The sequence below is a fragment of the Solanum lycopersicum genome, chromosome 2 (genome assembly GCF_036512215.1).
Source record: "Solanum lycopersicum chromosome 2, SLM_r2.1".
Taxonomy (NCBI): domain Eukaryota; kingdom Viridiplantae; phylum Streptophyta; class Magnoliopsida; order Solanales; family Solanaceae; genus Solanum; species Solanum lycopersicum.
The window spans coordinates 60,904,788-60,926,115 of NC_090801.1; the positions used below are offsets into that span (position 1 = coordinate 60,904,788).

Here is a 21,328-nt window from a genome sequence, read left to right on the forward strand (position 1 = left end):
TCAATGGATCATCAACTTCGTTGAAATAAGTTATTATGATATTTATTTTTTATTAACTGTTTGAATTATTGTTTTAAAAACAACATGCATTACATAGCTCGTAAAAAAACTAATATGATTATAAAATATCTCTTTTTTATTAATTAGTAGAACAAGGTTTGATAGATATTTTTATTACTTTCATTCTTTTATTCCAGGATATATAAAAATCTTCTACTATTATTACACCTATTAATAAAAAAAATTATTTAAACTAATTAATTTTATGTTTGACCATCAATCTTTTGCTGATGGTATGATCAACAAGTTTAGAGCTAGAGGTGGGGCCGACTATTTTTCCTAACGTAATAATTATTTTTTTTTAAAAAAAAAATAATATCTTGGACTTATTTAACATGAATAAAAATAAAACTCAAGACAAAATTAAAAGAGTAGCAGTCCAGGCAGGGAAAAAGTCCATTAAGTGTTAAAAAATAAAAAAATTCAAGTGTTCTCTCCAAATGACTTGGAATCTTGAGTCAACATCTAAACCAAATGACGAGGACGTTCTACCTATATATAATAGCATATAAGTTAAGTAGATTAATGCCTTTTAATATATAGCTGATCACAAACATTTGACAAGTGATAGCAGATTAATAAATTTTATTAAAAAATAAAAAACTGTATTTCATTTTGTAAATTATAAAAGAAATCGTACAAGTCTTTCTTCTTTCTCGGTTATATTATTTTTTCATCATAATGATTATTATGAAATAGTAATAATGATCTTTCCTCAATCCACTATTGTTTTTCATGATTTTTATTTTTATAGTTAAATTATAAAAATTTTGACTAACATTTTAAGATGTATTTTTTTCATCATATTTTGCAATTTATAATACTTTTCATATAGTTTTTTAATTTCTAAATTTTTTGTCTAAAATATTAAATTAATATAATTTAATTTAATTTTAAAAATTAATCAAATTAATTTTTGAAAAACACATGACAAATAAATGTGAACAAAAGGAGTAATAACATGTTAGTACAATCTTATTTAATGGAATGTCTACAAAATTTACATCAATTTTATATATATAAAAAAATTAATAGATGATAATTATAAAAGAATTTTTCATAGTTAAATAGTTCCATAGACGATTGCAACAATCTTGTGGGACTACTGACTGTACTAGTTTTATTTAGACACTATTTAGTGGGACTACATTCTTAGCACCCAAAATTTCACCATTATTGATAACTGAAAATGACAAAAGAACATTTTGCTAAAATCCACCATAGTAAAAGTACATACTCAAAAATATGTGAAAATATATTAATAGAAAAAAAAATTAAACTTAGGCTCTGTAGGAGCTGGTTGATTCACTGACTTTGCATTCATTCAACCTTAATAATTGCCCAAGACCAAAAATTTATCTAGCAAAAAAATAATTATCATCAATTGCTTTTTTAATTCTCCAAACAGCTAAAATAGTTATAAAATCTTTTAATCTAACAAAACGATAGATAGTTCGATTGATGAACTCAGCCATCGAACCCGGTCTGGCTCCACACAGCATCTCGGACCCGGCTCAAGTCCCGACCCTTTAACGTACGGCCCACACCTTCAAACACCGAGTGAGCGTTCGAGTTCCGGCTCCGAGCAATGTATTCATGCGGCGGAACCATCTCCGAGTCATGATCATCAACACCATCGTCCGAGTCATGCAACGATTCAACCGAGTTAACTCGGTATATTTTAGACCAATCAGGGACATTCACAGGTGCTGACGTGGCCATGTGTGCCACACGTGGGGATGGCGCGTCTTGTCCGCGAAACTGGTGCAAGATTCGAGGAGATGCCGTTTTACCTGAATCATCGAAAGCCAATGACAAGCCCCCAACCTGGCGCCCGCGGTGGCTGTGGTGGTGGTGGTCGGATTGTTGGACCTTACGGTTCACGTATCCGTTGTTACCCTCAGCGGCGGCGCGTGGACTCCACTCGCCCCTTGAATCGTGATCATCCATGTCATCAACCGTTGCCCAGACATCATCTTCTCCTAGTTCGGAGGAACCGTTGACTGTTGCAGTTCCATTTCTATAGCTTGGGTAGTTTCCTAATAACATTTCACTGCGACTCGTGGCCAGTTTCCGACCCTTTGCCATTTATCATCACCTTTTTTTAATCTCCAGGCGACAGAAAAGAAAAAATTTCTATGTATAAACAAAATAATTACTATGGGTTACCGGAATCTTGATTTTCCGGCGACCCAATTTTTTTAGAAAAATAAAATAAAATGGATGTATTATTGTGATTTAATGTTATAGCTCCATGGTGGAAAAAAAAAAGGGCTATAATTAACGGAGACACAAGTTGGAAGGAAGGAAGAGTATATATAATAGAGATATGATTGGGAAATTGAGAAAATTGGTTTACATTTCATGTGAATGTGGAGTTCATTTTGTCTGCATTTCATCAATGAATTAATAATGACAAAAAGTGTATGGAGAGAATTGATATTATGATGAGCACGAAACTTAAAACCAAAAAGAAAGAATATACGAATTTTAAGTTTTTTACCTAATCTATTTTATTTTGTCATAGCAGGTTAGACTAATTTGTTTAAAAATATTAAATTATGTTATATGATGTTCGACTAATTTCGGAACAATTAGAAGCTTTTTTTTATTATTATTATTTGCTTTGATTTCGATTTAACTAATAAAAATTAATTAATAAGAAGAGAAAGATTGTGCATAAAATCATCTATTCTCCTACCACTTTTATATATATGAATTTCTATATTTATTTATCATGTTCTTATGTCATTTGTAAAGATTGTAATTTTATTGTGTTAAAAATTGCAGAACTGTGAAAATTTAATTTTGTGAGGTGAATTATTTGGAGTATCTTCATAATTTAAGAAAAAAATTTATTTCAAATTATGGCCTAGAATATGTCTAGAATATTTAATTAAAAAATAAAAAAAGTGTCATTATTTTTACTCTAAAAAAAAGAGTTATCACTTGAAATAAGATAGAAAAAGTACCTATTAAAGCTTATCAAAAGTTCACCTATAGCCTATAGGGTATAATTACTTAAGGAATTGTTTAGTATTTAATTAAAAATATTAATGATTGAGTATTCTATCGAATATTTATCCTAATGAAATAAATAAAAATAGTTTATGAATATAGTGCCCAAATGAATAGATTTGTCACTTTAGGTCTATCGCCCGTTTTATCTTCGTAAGATCAATCATTTAGGTGAAGAAGATAAACTAATAAACTCAAATAGGATGATTCAAAATAAAATTTAAAAGTAATTTTGTAGAAATATTAAAAATAACATACCAAAATGACACGATGACATAAAGTTATAATCATTATTTATACAATTTTTTTAAAAATTGAGCAAAATAAAATATTGGCTGAATTGATTGTGGGAGTGTTGACATAAACGCGCATAAGAAGGAGAGTGGAGTACACGTGCCAATTACTTGAAGAAAAAGTGTCTTGTCAGATTGGAATGATTAATGAGTATTTGAGAGTGTTGGATTCTGATTGTCAGTGCTAAAAACTTTGCAGTAAAAGTAAAAAATAAAGTTCACGTTTTGCAAATGTCAAATGAAAAAGTTTATGTTTTACCTTAACACTAAAAAGGTCACATCTGTTTATTTTAAGACGAAGATTTTGGATAATTAATACCCTCTTCGTCCTTAATTATTTGTCTATTTTTTCTTTTATAGTTATTCTTAATTATTTATTTATTTTGATAAAATAAGAAAAAATAACTTTTTAACCTATTATATCCACAATTAAATGACTAATTACTTTAAAAAATGTAGAACTTTTCATTCACTTCATAATTAATAGGGATAAAATGATAAACACACTATGTTATTAATTATTTTTTTAATAGGTATGTCAATTCAAAAGTAGATAAATAAAAAGAGATAGAGAAATTATCTGTCATTTTCTTAATAGATGTATTAATTCAAAAGTGAACAAATAAAAAGGGACACAAGAATTATCCGTTTGCTAGTAAGTACATTTCTGGATTATATTATGTTTGGTTTAATTTTCTTCATGTCTAGAGTTCCTAAGGTAGTACTTGTGCCACCTAATTCATAGAGGATACATTAATGAGGCACTAGTGCAATAATACCAAATTTGGTGTACATTGCAAATATTTTTAAGGGCATTGATTAGTGATAATTAATAAGTTTGATAACTATGTCAAGATAACTCTTTTGATAACTCAGAAGGGGTATTTGTCACTCTTATTTGACTTTTTTCGTTCATTTTTATTTATTCAACATTAATTTAACATGTTTATGATTTATTATTCTGGAGTAAATATGGATTGAGTGTGGATGAACTTTTACCCAGGCATTCATTTGTTGCTCGTTATTATGTATACATTCCCCATTTTAATGTATTATACGTGATATATTTTTGTTTGAGAACAAAAGATTTGATTTACCATAAAAAATTTTGAATCATTAAAAAAATTATTTTTATATTAAAAGTCAATTTTGGAGCGGAACTTTTCATCTAATTTCTGATATCTTAAAAATAATAAGATTCAAATTTTTGTACTTTGAAATCCTTTGTTATTTTGAAAGAGCGAGAGTACTACTAAATATGGAAACAAGTTATACCGAAAGAGTTATTTTACATCTGATTATTCCTTAATTTGTTATTATTTCAATAATAAAAAATTGTTACATTGTCAATATATATATAGTATGTCCACAAATGTAGTAGAAATCAAACACAATAATCCTTTATTATTTAACTTCATGTTTAAACAAATTAGAGCAAGAGCTCGAAAATATTCGTGGAGACACCATATCTGATTTTTAACCTTTTTAAAGGTAATTTTAAATTTATCTTAAGTTACATTTAACGTTGTCAAATATTTTGATAAATTAAAATAACTTAAAAATAAATTTAATTAACTTTTAAAACAATCCAAACAGGTTCATTGTCATCATCGACCTGGCTGCCTTTTCTAATCATTTAAGATGTGTTTAATTATCTTGGGGGCAAATTATTGTACGAGAGTAATGTGATTGATTTGATGTTCTAATCTACAATTATTTTGCCTGTGCATTAAATTTTGTTACGTATATAAGTTCTTTACGTCATATTTAATTTGTTTGAGGTGCATTCAAATTTATATATAATAATTTTAACCTTTTTAAATAAGTTCTTTATCGTCCTACCTAACTTATAAAGTACATACTACTATATCCTTTTCTGCATTTTGTATATAGCATCACTACAACCAATAAATTTTTTTGCAGCGAGTCATTTTTAGCGGTAATAATATATGTGATGTTATATTATATTACATATAGTGATAATAATTAATATAATTATTTTAAATCAATTTTTTCCTATAAATATAATTAAAGATGTTATTGACATTAATATAATAATATTAAATTAATTGCTTCTAATAATAAACATTATCAATTAAATACATGGAGCTCATCGGGTGCTCGAGCACCCACTAACTTTGTTACGAAATATATATATTTATGTTGAAATTAAGAGGCATTTATACAAAATTTATATATAGCACCTAGTGAACAAATGATCTTATTGACCCAATGACTTTTTGACGAATACTTAAGACTCTTTTAGTGTTGTTTATCTAGATTCAAGTGTCTATTTTGTTACTAAACCCAAATTGTATATTGAAAGTTTTTTAATAACTTTTAATATTTTTTTTTTAAACGACAATAATATTGGGACAAGTTATGTCATTCATTTAGTGAGAAGTTGTAAGCAAAACATAAAAAAGTCTTGTACATTTCACTTTCAAGAAATTAAATTTTGTCCTCAAGTATGATAAGATTTCCCTAAATTTGGACTCTTTGATTTCTGAACCAAATACCAAGACGATGAACCATCAATTTACTCCCTCCGTCCGAAACCGTTTGTCACATTACGCTTATCGAAAGTCAATTTAACTAATTTTCAAAAGTAAATTAGATCACATTAATTTGATATTTTTTTAAAAAAAAGAAATTAAATATTCTAAAACTACATGAAAAGTACTATAAATTACAATTTTTTCAGCATATTAATATAATGAAAAAAATACATCTTAAAATGTTAGTCAAAATTTTTATAATTTATCTCTAAAAATAATGACAAATAATTCTGAATGCTAAAAGTAAAAATAAAACTCATCTTTATTTTGATATTTAAAATAAACGAAGGAACCGAATGCATAATGGCAAATGGTTCACAACTTATATAATAAAGTCTAAAGAGCACCTTGAACGGTTGAGAAGTGTTTGGATATATATACAATAGAGGACGCAAAATGAAACCCCACAAAGAAATTGTCTTTTAAGAAATAAACAAAAACGTTATCATCATTATCATCCAACACTAATAACATATAGGGCCACCTAATTTGTTAAAAAAAAAAGTTTTTTTAAGAGCTTAATTTCTTCTTAATTAATCAATTGATCATTTGAGGTAGTTATCAGTTAACATCTTTCTTCAAATAATGTTTTTATAGTTGATCTTACTGTTAACTAATGGAATTGGTGGCAAGAAGAGGCTGATCTAAAATATAAATTTAAAGAAAATATTAATCTTTTTCGTAATATGTGTGCTAACATAGACTTGGATTAATATATTTTTTGCTTTTTAAAATAATATAATTACTTTCATGATTTTAAACATGAAGAAGTAAGGAATTTTTTAATAATGAGATTCGAATAATGAAAGATAACATATTCAAGAATTGAAATTTGCAATCCAAAAGAACTTTTAACGTCTATGTTTGTGGCTACACTAATTGAAATCATACGATAACATTTTAAAATAAATCTTCTATCAACGTAAATAGGTTCTTTTGCATTTAATTTTATTCAAACTTTATCATCTTTAAGTATATCAATTCATTCTACACTTAAAAGTCTTCTTGTGTCTTCAAATTCTTGATCTGTTACACAAATAAGTTTACACACTACTGTTGATACATACGAATAATTTTTATATCTTCGATATATCATTTTTCGACAAATAATTGTATATGTATAGTATTCTCTCACTCATAAGATTTTTGAAAGCCTAGCTCAAAGTGATTGAACATCATCAAAAGTAGTACTTGTCTAGACCCACATGAACCTGTTGGGTTCAGCTAAGTGGGTGGCGGGTGGACCCAATTTTTAATTTTTTTTTACTGTACCTCAAAATACCAAGTTGATGGTGCTAGGCTTTGACAAAAGTATCCTATGCTGGGGTTGGGCTGTACACTGTTCATAGTGCTAAAATGGACCCTTTTTTTTTACATGGTAGATTTGATTTATTGTGCTTTTTCAAGTCACCCATCATTTCATTTTTTTATAACCTCTTCAGTTCTAAAGTTCATAACAAATTGTCCCTTGTGTGTGCGTGCATTGAAGTATCTAACTCGAAAATTTCATCTAGAGTGTAAAAAAATAATTTCTCACCAATATGCTTCGTATAATTTTCTTTTTCATATATATTATAACTTTTAAAATAAAAGTTGTCTGACTTTGGTGTTTGGAATTGAAATAATACACATAACATGATCATGTAAAATTAATAATTAGTATATATTTTGAATGAAGATAAATTAAACGAAGAAAAGTATACTAAAATATTTATAAGAATCTGATTTGGTCTATCGGTTTACATGTAGGAAAACTAATGTAAAAACGACATGGAAATTAACAATCTCCTCCTAAATAAGAGTTTTTCAGTGACTATAATGGGGATGCTAAATATTTTTTTTTTAATGATTACACTATGAATACTATTATGTTGCGTAAAAATCTTCTATTATATATATATGATGAAATAGTTCTTGTACACCAAAGAAAATTAATTTTAATTGTGGTAGAGAATCAGGACAAATTCTTCACACACACACATATATAGAGAGAGAATTTTTTAAAAGAAAATTAATTTTAATTATGGTTGAAAATCAGGAGAAATCCTTTTGCATTCTTGTTAATTTTCAACAAAGAACAAAGTTAGAGTTTGTTAAGAAGTCTCACGTCATGAGAAATTAATCTCCTTATATGGACTTAACAAACATTTCATGAGCTAGTTTTTGGGTTGAGTTAAGCTCAGATACTATATCTTTACATGTATTAGAGTCAGACACATTTAATTTGTTGTTCACTGATGTTGGATCTCCATTATAAGTGTCTATGCTCCAGTTAAGGTCTGAGTGTGCGAGGAGAATTAAGAGGTGTCATGTTAGTAGAACAATAAGAAATTGATCTCTTAATACGGAATTAGACAAACCTATCCCATGAGCTAACTTTTAAGATTGACTTGGACCTAAATATTATATCTATACAGAGTTTTAGCTATTATATGAAAAATACTCTTAATATATACTATAAATAATATATTCAGGAGAGAATAAGTAACTCCATAAACTAAAATTTTTGGATATTAATGCAACCTTAATCACCCTTGGATTGAATTAATGAATTATTTTCCACGTGGTCTCTTTTAAAAGAGGCATTATTTTAAAGCAACATTAGATGAATGGTGTTCAGAATTTGTTGGTTTTTATAACCTGACATGAAGTCGATGTGGATTTCACAAAATATTCTGCTTTTGTTTAGTTTTTCACTTTCATGGTTTTCTCTTTTATTTAACATCATCCATTGCGTTGGACATTTGTTATTTATGCTTCAACAAATTCTCTCGTGACTACGAATTTTGGACCATTTTTTTCAAATATGGAAATTGATGGTCTATCTGTTCTAAGAATAAAGCACATGAACTAAGTTCTAAACAATTTATTTATCTCTTTTATATGGGATTGACCAATGAAAAATAAACAATGATTGTAATTTAATTAAGAGCCCGATTGGATGATTTTTTATTAGATTAAAATAATATATCTAAGTGATGGACAATAATAATAATCGAGTTGTGCATCTTTTCCATCCACAATACTTCTATTTCTCCAGGTCGGGACAAGAAGTTTATTCAAATTTTATTTACTCAAAAATTATATATATGATGATATATCATGCATACACATACAAAATATGTCAATTTTATATTTTAAATTTTCTAATGGACTTGCATTTTTGTATTTTTAAATTTTTTAACGAAAACGTTAGCTCTATTACTGAAGGCCGTGAAATTTTGGAAAATCTTTCTATTTCTTTTTTTTTTTCTTCCAGAAAGAAAGAAAAACATAGTAAAAAAATATACTAATTAACCATATATTCGATTTTAATATCACAACTTAAAAATAAGTAAAACTTAAATTTTTTTTCTTCAAATTGAAGATAAAAAAGAGAATTATAATATTGAAAAATCGAACCCCCACAAGTATGGTACCAACTAAGCTATTAAAATAGAAAATTAATTAACCAACTAAGCTACTGAGATAAACAATTAATAAGACGATTCCAACTAAGGATGTTTCGTTTTGTCAATTTTCTATGTGATTTATGAATATATATATATATAATCTAATATAATAGAGACAGAAAGACAACATTTTGGTTGGCATTTTTTGCACAGAATCTCATGAAATGCTGTTGTAGCTCTCTAGCTAGTAGTGATTCCCATGTGATTATATATATATATATAAGAAAAATGAACATCATTACATGAGTATTTGTCTAACTATTTTTTTTTCGTTTTTTAAAAAAGAAAAAATAATCTTAATTACTTAATTAACACTCTACTAATTGAATCATGTGAATGGTAGACTTGAAAATAAAATAAAAGACTTGTTATTATTCTAAAACATCAAATATTTAAAAATTAATTTGATTTTGCTAATATGGCATACAATATTTGAAACTGATGACTATATAAGTCAATCCATCTTTTATTTAAAGAAAATATGTTATCACTTTATGATATTGTGAAAATTCTATCTTATATTTATCAATCACGATTATTTTTTCATATATAATGAAACATGGTGTAAGATCCACTTTTCATAGTAACTATTATTGTATAATTGGAAATTAAAGAAAGCGCTAAACAGTCAACTTGTTCATCGACCAAGGAGACATTGCTGTCTTTTCAGTTAAAATTAATTAGTACTTTGTATATATTAAATACAAATTAAGCATATCTTTATTGATATTATTTGATGGCTATTATTATTTTATTTGATATAAAGGAGATCTAGACATGAAATGATTGTACTAAGGTTGGATGGTTCATGTTCTATTTTAGGTGTGAAAAGTTGGAATTGCTTATTAATTTAAGAGATTTATTGTACTAGTCTAAATAATTAAAAATTAAGAGGGGCATATTTATATTTATAATTTTGCTGAAGGGTTTTTTGTAATTATATGAGCATATTTCAGGGGTTTGTCAGAGTGTCAGTGAGTCCAGCCAATTCCCGTGTGCCTCTCTGATTCTAGAATCTACGAGACTACGGACACGCGCTTTACCGAAGCGTGTGGGCAATCTCTTTTATCGGATTCTTCTTATTGATTCCATACAAAATTAAATATGAAAATAAATAAATTATGCGCACATTGGTTTGTTGCAACTTTTTAGTAGATTTGTTCGACTAATTATAATTTTTTTTGTTTTAATTTAATCTGTCTAATTTTTAATTTGAGTTAAATTTTTATGAAATAAAAAAATATTATTTAATTTATTGGTTTTATATTAATGGTAAGTAGAATATATATATTATATATTAATCTTGAACAAAAATAATTTAATAAAATTATAGAATTTTTTAAAAAACAAATATTCTTTTTCAGATATCCTATATAGCGAATCAATTAAATTTTTTTAAACATAATAACACATGAGTTATTCTTAGGTTGCACGAAGAAAAACAAAACCTAATCATTTCTATAAGAAAATTTAGAATTGATCAACTTCAATTTATGACTCCGTTCCTAACAATAGTTACACTTCCGTCCCGAATCTATAATATATACCCCGAGTTTGCGCGATTGGCAAAGAGTAATATTGGTACAGTGATATGGTCTACCACCAACTTATATAGCCCTATACCTGCCTACTGTTTGTTCTGAGAAATAAAATCTCAAGGCTCGGTGATATTAGATGTTTTAAACTTATTGTTTTTGACTAAAAATTTAGGGTTTAAATTTTAGAATATAAAAGCGTCTTTATTGAATTTCAAAACTTTATACATGAAATGTATTGTAAGGGGAAAATAAATAAATAAATAAATACGAGAGCAAAGAGAGTCTGGAGCTTAAAAAATATAAAATATTAATAAAAATTTTAAAACGATATATAAAATTTTATATTAATTAAAATGGTAAAGTCGCTGAAATAACAGCGATTTCCTCCGCTGAAAAAAGCAAAATCGTTGCTACTACAACGATTTTTGCAAAATGTAATTTTTGATATAAAAAAATATTTTCAAGAAAATCGCTGCCTAAGCACCGATTTCATTTTTTAATAAAAAACAAAAAAATTCAAGAAAATCGCTTCCTAGGCAACGATTTTCATTTTAAAAAAGAAAATATTTTTTAGGCAGATTTTCTTGAAATTTTTTTATTTTTAAAAAATGTTAATTGCTGCCGTAGTAGTGATTTTGCTTTTTTCGGCGGAGAAAATCGATGTTGTTTTAGCGATTAGTATAAAATTTTATATTCCGTTTTAAAATTTTTGTTAATATTTTATACCTTTAAGGCCGTAGACTCGAATAAAAAAAGGTAAATGAGTAGTCGGAATCAAATAATGTGATGTTTAGCCAAAACAAGGTGAAGATGAGATAAAGAGGAAATGGATATTTATCCAACACAGTAGAGTAGATAAATTAAATTGTAACAAGTAGGCTGGCACTATATATAGGTGGGCTCAAATCTCTAACTCATGATCAATTGTTTTGCATGCCCAACCACCTGCTTCGCCTTCAATTTTGTCCTAGCTATATTACAAGTCTTTTCAAGCGTGATCGAACAACAGGAACAACAATTCAAAATTCATCAAAACAAATAATCACACACCAATTCAACATTTGCAGAGAAGCCAACTGCTAAAATAATTGTTAAAGTCTTTAACAATATTAGTTAATTATCATAAAATTAACTGACAATTACAAAAAAAAATGTTAAATACTATTATAAATAGACATTTTATAACAATTAAGCTATTATAAATAGATTTGTAGAGTGGATCTTATTTTATTTTTAAAAAATTACAAAATCAACTGGAGATACCGGATCTACTTGTGCCCGATCAAGTTGGCTTGTGTATGCATATGCAGTTTTAGCACGTTTTACTTTAGGAACGGATCTATAATATTGAAATATAATTCAGTAATTTTTATTTAGATATTTATGCATATTAAAAATTTTACTTAATATTTTATAAGTTATTTATAATAAATTTAATAACTTATCTCGTCGTAAAACCTAAAAAATATAAATTATTTTTTAAATTTTGAATCTGATCTACTCTTATTCCCCTATCCTCTTTGCATAAGTGATTGTTCCATGACATGAATGCTAGGCTGTACTTTCCCTTTGGATGAATGACAAGTTTCCTCGACCCCATTTCCACTTTGTTAACAATATATATATATATACCTGGGGTTAAATATTTTCTGCATTTTAAATTATGTAAATTTTGATTAATAAATTTTATATAAAATTATTGAATTGGTCTAATCGAATTTAATCAACTTCAATAGTTAATTGAATTAGCAGTTTTTTCTAATATTAGAGAACTAAATATATTTAATAAATAGTACTATAATAATGAAAAATTATATGATCAAACATTATTTCTTAAGTTTTTTCCCAAATATACTTGTGACCAAACGGATCCTAAAATATCCTAGAATAGTTACTGAAATTGTCTCTTCTCATGATTATAAAAATAGATATTATAGACGGTTCAAATTGTGTTTCTTAGCCGCATTAGTTGATGAATATGAATAATATAGTTATATAAATACTAAACTATAGAAGATATTTGAATTGACAGCATAAACAATTAATTAATAAAAGGTAATGGCAGGTTCAAAGATTCCATTTAGATTAATTATTAATCATACGACAATGTCCACTTCATATATAAACCTTAATAAGAATAAATAAATTAAATTAGAGAGAATATTATCCCTTTGCAAATCCGAAAAAAGATTAAAAAGTAATGCTACTTTATTGAGAATATAATCACTCTGTACGTCAGGCTGCATGCCTTCTTTTAAGCTCCACCATTGAATTTGCATTTAAGACATTTACCTAATTATTCTTCCCCTTTTTTTTTTAATAAACTTTAATAAATTTCTATTTTAGTTAATTAGTAGTATTGAAAACGTAATTTTGGTATGCCATTGTCTGAACAAGTTGCAAATAACTACCTCCAATTTGGACAGTGAATCATTTAATATATTAAATTGAAGTTTGATCGAAATGAACACCCAATTGCATTACCATAACAACAATATATGCATAATTTTATGAAAAGTCTTTTTTTCTTTGATGAAATGCATGAAAGATAGACAAAATAATAATTAATACAATGAAATAAATTATATTTGTAATTGTAGCAACGATTACAGTATTGAAACTCAGTAACTACGTATTCTCACTTTATTAATCAAATATAATGTAGTTAATTATTTTAGATAAAAAATTATCGAGTAGAAATACTTTGGATAATAATTAACTTAGGTGGCTAGGGGTTAGAGACGAAGCTAGTGTTAAGTCCCTTTCTATGATTAGGTAAGGGTTTAGATCAAGTTAAATGTGTTTGCCTAATATAGTACGATTAAACAGTACTTACGTAAAGGCATAATGTAGCCCCTCCTGGATTAGCTAGACTTATATATTTTATTTTAATTTTTTATAATAATTGCCACTATATTTTTTTTATTTTTTATTTTACTATTTTTGGTATATTCTGTTAATCACATTGTTCTGCTACAAATCGAAATACTTTTGACCACATTTTAGGTTAATAATAGCTTTTGCACTGCAATCATTCTAGACTTTTTAGAAAGTAATTTAATCCTTAGCTTGTATGTCTGTTAATTGATTTGATGTTTCATCGAATGTGTGTTTGTATCTCTATCATATTGTATAGGACTCTACAAGATGCATTCTACTCAAGTTAGGACTCTACACATTGTGTTCAACTCAGATAACGATTATTTGAAGCTTCTCAATCCTAAACCCTAATGTATGTCTGTAAAAAAGTTATTAAAATTTCTTAAAAGGCATCTTGAAAATTTCATAAAAAAATTAAGATCTCGAATGCTCCACAATGATGGTTTGTTCATAAAGAGAAGTCAAATCTAAATGATCCTAGTTCGTGAAATATGTGGCATCGTCCTAGTTCGAGAAATACTCGGCCCTCGAATCAATGGATAAATCCTAGGAGAGTAGAATTGATGGATCAACAGAATTGTACCCGCTATCTTAATAAAAAAAATTTACGTTTCTTCATATTTTATTTGTATGGTTTATTTATTTTCCATATGTTTAAAATTTATCGTAAACACATATATAGTTCTATTCAAATTTCATTCTGGTTATGATAAATTAGAGAATCTAGGTTCGAATTCATAACTAATTGTCTTGCTTTGTTGGGGCTCGATCCAGACCGTCCACATTCTAGTTTCTTGACATGTTTGAGCCTTCTAATATGATTTTATTCTTGGTTCTTAAAAATTACTTTCATTTCAAACCTCGAATTGTTCGAGAAGACCAGATCCATGAGCCACCTGTAGTTGGTTAGGCTAAGTTTTCCGCTCCACCTCCATCGTCATACTAGGCCCAAGTCACGCCCACCATGGATTATGGCCCAACATGAACTTCAACCTACAAGAGGCCCAACTCACTTCCACCAACTATAATTGTTCAGCACATTTCATAAAACCAAATATTCAAGTAAATGTTAAGTCCACACTGAAAATTTTCCAAACACTACCCTTCAAGTATCAACTGAAAAATCCCAGTTAACTATGGATTTCACGGTTTTCGTGATGAGGAGGTTTAAAAGATTGACAAAAGGATAGTAATGTAGTTGCTATATACTACTTTTTATGCGATATATTTTATTTTTAGAAAGTCAAATAGTTTAAATTTTGATAAAAATATTGCTCATGGAATCTTTCATTTTATAAAAATGAATTACGTAAAAAGTACTATAAATCACAAATATACTGTTTGGTTGTATCTCGATGTTACATAAATTGAGATAAAGAGAGTAATTTTTTCTTTTTCTTCTGACTCAGCAATTCCGCAGTAGGTACTGAAGAGTGTCCCACCTGGATTGTAAATAAATGATATGCTAAATTCAAGTAATCTGAGACATGAAAGATTGGGGCATGGGTGTCACCAGAAAATGATGCAAACAGAAGCAAGAAAAAAAGGTAAAAAACAATCAGCATCCAGCCACACATCATTGTGCTGGTGAATCATCTCAGCAGTCTACAAGAAGATATACTATTACAACATGGATATCTTTTGTGCCCCCACCCTTAAATCATGGGTGGGGACAAAATCCACAGTGAATGAATCATTTTCATTACTTCCATTAGTAAAGGCATCACTAGGATGTTAAGTCCAAGAAATAACTGCAGTAATAATATCGATCGAAGAATAAGATAATGATAGAATGACACATATAATTTTTGAAAATAAAACATATTTCGTGTAATTTTAGGGTGGATACAGTTTAATGATATCTAGAAGTTCATTGAAATACTTAAGAGGCAGCAATGAAGAGACAAAACTGTTACAGCAGCTCTTTACCATGTGAATTCAACTACTAGTTCGTGAGATTCATGAAGTTTATACAATTACCTAAACCAGCAAACTGAAGCCATCCTTCCACCTAATTCAAGTGTTTAAGCACACTGCGCAATTGCGATTTTTGGCTCTGAATTCTAGCTTCCAAAAGCTTGGACTTCAAACCATGCTTCGGTATTCCACGTGGCCATTCAATACATCCTTTCATGGCTCGAGCAGTGTGTGGATTTCTTGGGCCACCTGAGCAGCAGTGATTCACAAAATCTTGGTAGGCTAGTGCTCTTTCAGCTGGTACATTCTCTGAAAAAACAACATCCACATTAGACGTTGATCCATTTGAAAATCTTCCACTATCATCGACCGAGATTGTTTTACAGAAGTCCTCAGTTGACAGTGAGGATCTCCAAAGCTTGCGAAAAGATGATCCTTTCTTCTTTGGTTTTTTGGGTAATACTAAGGAGATGTCACTAGTCTCAAAATCCAGAGAACCAGATTGACCAGTGTTCTGCTCATGATTCACTTTGCCACATAAAAGATATCTGCCCCGGTCAGTACAATTGACAGAATGCTCAGTTTCACCAACAGTATAATTCGAAAACTGACCTTCAACTTGGGTCACTGTTTCTCTACCACTTTCATCTTTGCAACTCTGGTCGTGATCAATAACGCTATTCAAACATTCGCTGCTGGTGGTCATAGCACATGTTTTACTAACCTCAGTACCAACAATTTGAATTGCAGAGGAACGACAAGGAGTACTATAATCAGCGAAGGTATTAGTTCCCAGTTTTGACGCTTCACATATAATAGAACCCTCATTAAGTGTATATATGTCATTTAATATTGGAGAGCTTGAGCAGAACTCCTTTGTTTCTTGGATGTTCAATGAGTCAACAACCTGCTTGACCACTTGCACTTCAATTAAGTCAGTCATGCCCACAGTTACATTGTTAGCTCTCAAAAAGCTCTGAAGTTCTGATATAAGATTACTCATCAGGCAATATTTTTCTTCTAAAAGTAGTTTTGCATCAATCAGCTTCATTTGAACCCGTTCTTCGCGCCAAACCTCAGCCAATTGAAGCATTTTTCTCTCTTCTTCCACTTCCTCCTCAAGTCTGGCACTTTCACGCTTCAATGCTTCAATTTCCGCTCTGTCCTCTTCAATCTCCTTGACTAGCTCATTGCACACATCCTCCAATAACTGTCGAGATTTTCTTTCGTTCTCATAATCATGCATATATTGTCTCGAAGATAACTTTGAATCAGCTAGATCAACCAGCAATTTGGAATTCACAATATCCAACTGTTTAGAGTTTCTTCTTTCTCTTCTCAAATCATCTTTTAAGTGATCAACTATAGCATGCATCTTCTGACATTCTTTTCTCATCCATGAGCTTCTTTCTTCATTCAGCTTCCTCGCAAAGTGTTTGAATTTCTTTCTAAGACGCCTCCTGTCAGCTTCTAGCTCTTGAATGTGAATTCTTGCTCTTATTAGTTCAACTAATTGTAAAGCAGGAGCAAGTGAGGTAGTAGCAGTACGTTGACGTTCATAAAGCTTTACAAGGTTGTTGGAATGATTTACTTCTCTGGACGTTTTGAAGTGGCCAGGATCCCACTTTGTAGCTCCCTCCATCACAGATTTAGGGATTGGTATCCAACAAGGGAGCTAGCAACAACGAAAATAATCATGCAAATGGTCAGAAAGTCTGGATTTTCTTGAAACGGTACAACATATTTAGATATGGTTAGAATTTCAGTTTTGGCTTCCTCGAGATGGTTAAAGGAAACAAGTTTCATTGTCTCTAGATGGTTAACATCTGTGACCTTCCTCCCTTTTCTACTTTACGTAAGTTGATTGTGAATAATTAAACTCACAATTACTAGTAGATCATCCTCACTATTAGGTGATCAATACCCTAGACATGTCTGTTCGGATGCGCTTATAACTTATCACTTATTCTTTGGCTTATAAATAAGTGCTTAAAAGTTTTATTTTCTTGTGCTAAATTATGCAGAATATCCAATTCCTCCCCACCCCCAACAATCAAACAACCTGTGGGAAACAAGAACAAAATATTTAATTCAATCACACCTGAAAACTTACCGGATGAATCGAACCACACTGCCGCTTCATGCCGCCAGAACCGCCACCAGCCGAGTCGAACTCCGCCGCCAAATGCCACAAGCCAGCGGCGAGCTTTCTGGCAGAAACACCCATCTTTGCCCCACCATTAAAAAACTCAAATCCTCTGCATTCCATTTCCATCGAAGGGCTATTAAACTTACTCACCAAGAATTGATTGGCTGAGGCTGATCCACTTCCACCCTTTACCGGAGTTCTTGTTTTCTTCCGGCGGTGGTGCAGCTGGTGATCAGTAGTCAACTGACAATCAATTGAACTAGCAAACCCATCTGTGATCTTCATTTTTTATTTTTTTTTTGTCAACAGAAAACTTTAACCCATTTGGAGTTTGTAGAATTGTAGTGGCTGAGACTTAAGTGTGTATATTTGCATTATGAATGAGTGTGAAACAGGGGAGAGAAGAAAAACAGAGGAGGGTGGTGGGACTTATGGAGTTGAATTTAATAAACATATAAAAAGATTGACAATTCCTATGACTGGGTGTGTGATGTTTTTTGTCCTCATACGCCAACCCCATAATGTTTCAGTTTTCTTCTTAACTTTTTGTGCACGTCTAGTTTTTTTTCAAATTCGTCTCATACGCAAATTGGATTTTTCCTAACTTTGGATACCCAAAAACAAGCTAATAGTATGAATAACTTTTTATTTTTTTAGAAGAAACTAATGAAATATTATAAATAATATACTCTCTTATTCAACAATAATTATCCACACTGTTATAATTTTATTATACGTTGAATATAATAAATATAATATCTTAAATATAAAAATTAATGATAAATTAGCAATTTCTATTTTTTAAACGACATTAATATTTGTCAAAAAATAATCACCTCGACAGGAGCAATTTGTCTTTTGATTAATTTTCTTTTTGATATGTCCTTTTGAATTTTTTTGATAATATTTTACCTTTTAAACTAGAGAAAGTAACTATTTTATAGGAGACATACATAATGTTGTAAGAGATTGATTGAGGCGTAATAAAATGCATCAATAGACTAGAACAAAAAAATAATAGGTCCACCATTATTTTGCGAATAAAATAAGTTAGCGTTTGATAATAGATTTTTAAATATTTTTGATAAATACTATTTAAGTGAAAATTTGGGTGAAATTTTACCATATTTTTGGCCATAGTATTTGGAAAATATATTTCAGTTTATTACAAAAATATGATATATACCCATGAGTTTTAAAATTTTCAAAACTAACCATAAGTTTGTATTACGAGTCAATTGGATCTTTTTTACAACAATAACAAATAGTGTCCATGACACTAGAGCAATTTGTTAATTTTGAGTGAGTGCAACAAGCATTATTTCATATATCGTGAAGTCGACAAAATACATGACTTTGTTATCTTGAGCCGATTATTCATCAATAATCATATTATCATTTCACATTCACCGAATATTTCATCACTAGTTTGAAATTAATGTAAAAAATTATGTAATACAACGTAAGCAACAATTATAGAGGGTGTTTTTGTAAAATAAAAGTTTGGGGTAAACTTTCAACTTTTAAAAAATCCCAAATAATGAGATTTGATACAATATTAGAAAAAATTAGTACTTGAAAATTTGAGATATTTATCAAAAATATTGACCAAGTGTATGAACAAACATTATTTATAAAAAATTTTCCCAAACACACCTTAAAGTTTGAGTGTTTCCATATTCAGAGTGTTTTTTGTAGTAGTAATAATTTTGATGAAAAAAAGAGGACAAATTCCTGTTGGTGCTAATTATCCTCGTTACAAGTTAATGATTCATGCCCCCAAATAGCTAAACGTTTATGATTTTATTCGTTTAAGTTGGTAGGAAACAAAATGATTATTCGTAATAGAACTACTCTTTTCATTTACCTTAAATAGAAAGGAGAAAAAGTGCCCCTTTGGATGCTTAATTTTATGTGTTTTTTGCCTTGAAATACTTTTCAATTTTTAAGGTGCCTGGAAGAAAAGTTAAAAAATGATTTTAAGCCTTTATTTTTAGGGTAATAAGGTTTTAAAATAAGTTAAAAGTCAAAAGTCTATATGCTCTATTCATGACTTATAATTTTGATTTATAAATTTTTTTGTAAGTCCAAAATGGATCACGTGAATATAACACTAATTTGGCAATGTATGTCAATTATGCACATAAAATTGCTCGACCTTTTATTAGTAATACTTGTTTTTATTAATAAAATAAAAAATAAAAATAATTGGCATCCTATAACCGTTATCAATTCTCCATCATTTTAGTTGCTTATAAACACCTCTTCCACCGCTTCTCTTTGTTTTGTTGTCATTAAAATTTGGTACATTTTCGATTGTATATTCATGTATATCTTCCACATATATCATTGTATATATATGTATATATTTTATCTTTTCTTTCATTTTTCCTGTAAAATACTCAACTTGTTATTATGATGTTAATTAATGTCTTCACCCTAATCACGAGAGACGAATCGGAAAGTGCTACAGAGGACTAAGGTACCAGTGTGGTAATTAATGACATTTGGACGTAATACTATGCCAAATGTTATCACCTCTATTGCAATCTGCGTAATACTCTTTTCATAATAAAAATCATTTAAATTTTTTAAAAAAATATTGATTTTTAATCACATAATATCTAAAAATTATTTTTTTTAAAAAAAAAAAAAATTCTTGTAATGGAATAAAATATCAACTTTTAAAGTGAAAGTTATTCGAGGAGAGTAATTATCTCATTCAGAATCAATGTGAAACTTTGACACCCTAAAAAGCCAAGAACTAAACGTCTAAAACGTAGATAATATATTATCGGCCGAAACATCAAATGAAGAAAAAATAAATTAAAAGTAAATCATCTAATTATGACCATAATAAGAAAAAAAATAGGCTGGTTCAATTCCTTGCAGATTGTAGACTTACTAACATGACTTTAGCCCAACTCATCAATATTAATAGGCTTGGACAGATGGGCCCTTTTTAATCTTTTTCTTTTTGGATAATTCACATTTTTATGTGCCTCTTATTACCTAACTCCAACTTCCAAAATACGACTAGCTTGTCATTAATAATGTAAATACACTTAAAAACTGTATATATTATGGTAATGATTAAGTGTGTTTGAGCTTAATTAAGATTTGTTCTATAGTTATAATATAAGAAAATCAACGACCTCATCCACATGGACAGCAAACAGTGTTAAATCTCAAAATGATGAAATACTTCAAGGTTGACACTACTAATCAACTCTTCTTTCTACCAACATGGATTGTGATGCACTGATAAGAGTGTTTCATCCTTAATCAGAAGTCTCGGATTTGAGTCTTGGGAAACTCTTGTTTCTACCAACATGGACTGTGATGCACTGATGGGAGTGTTTCACCCTTAATCAAAAGTCTCAGATTTGAGTCGTGAGAAACTCTTGTTTCTGTTTTTATGCTAACTCTTTCATGATATAATTAAGAAGTCGAACGGATAGTA

The 21,328-nt window shown here is 29.1% G+C and overlaps 2 protein-coding genes and 1 long non-coding RNA gene across 3 annotated transcripts; 1 reads left to right on the top strand and 2 right to left on the bottom strand.

The window, feature by feature from the left end:
* Nucleotides 1-1,294: 1,294 nt before the first annotated feature.
* LOC101253959 (protein S40-5) lies at nucleotides 1,295-2,540 on the bottom strand. The gene has a single exon (XM_004232665.5). The coding sequence runs from the start codon at nucleotides 2,146-2,148 to the stop codon at nucleotides 1,528-1,530; it is 621 nt and encodes a 206-aa protein (XP_004232713.1). The 5' UTR covers nucleotides 2,149-2,540; the 3' UTR covers nucleotides 1,295-1,527.
* Nucleotides 2,541-15,604: 13,064 nt separating this feature from the next.
* On the bottom strand, nucleotides 15,605-18,343 carry LOC101253044 (uncharacterized). The gene is made up of 2 exons (XM_004232662.5): nucleotides 17,830-18,343; nucleotides 15,605-17,391 (listed from the first exon to the last, which is right to left on the bottom strand). The coding sequence occupies exons 1-2, from the start codon at nucleotides 18,148-18,150 to the stop codon at nucleotides 15,811-15,813; spliced, it is 1,902 nt and encodes a 633-aa protein (XP_004232710.1). The 5' UTR covers nucleotides 18,151-18,343; the 3' UTR covers nucleotides 15,605-15,810.
* On the top strand, nucleotides 17,310-18,215 carry LOC138341824 (uncharacterized). The gene is made up of 2 exons (XR_011214756.1): nucleotides 17,310-17,449; nucleotides 17,741-18,215. It is a non-coding gene; the product is annotated as an uncharacterized lncRNA (long non-coding RNA).
* Nucleotides 18,344-21,328: the final 2,985 nt, after the last annotated feature.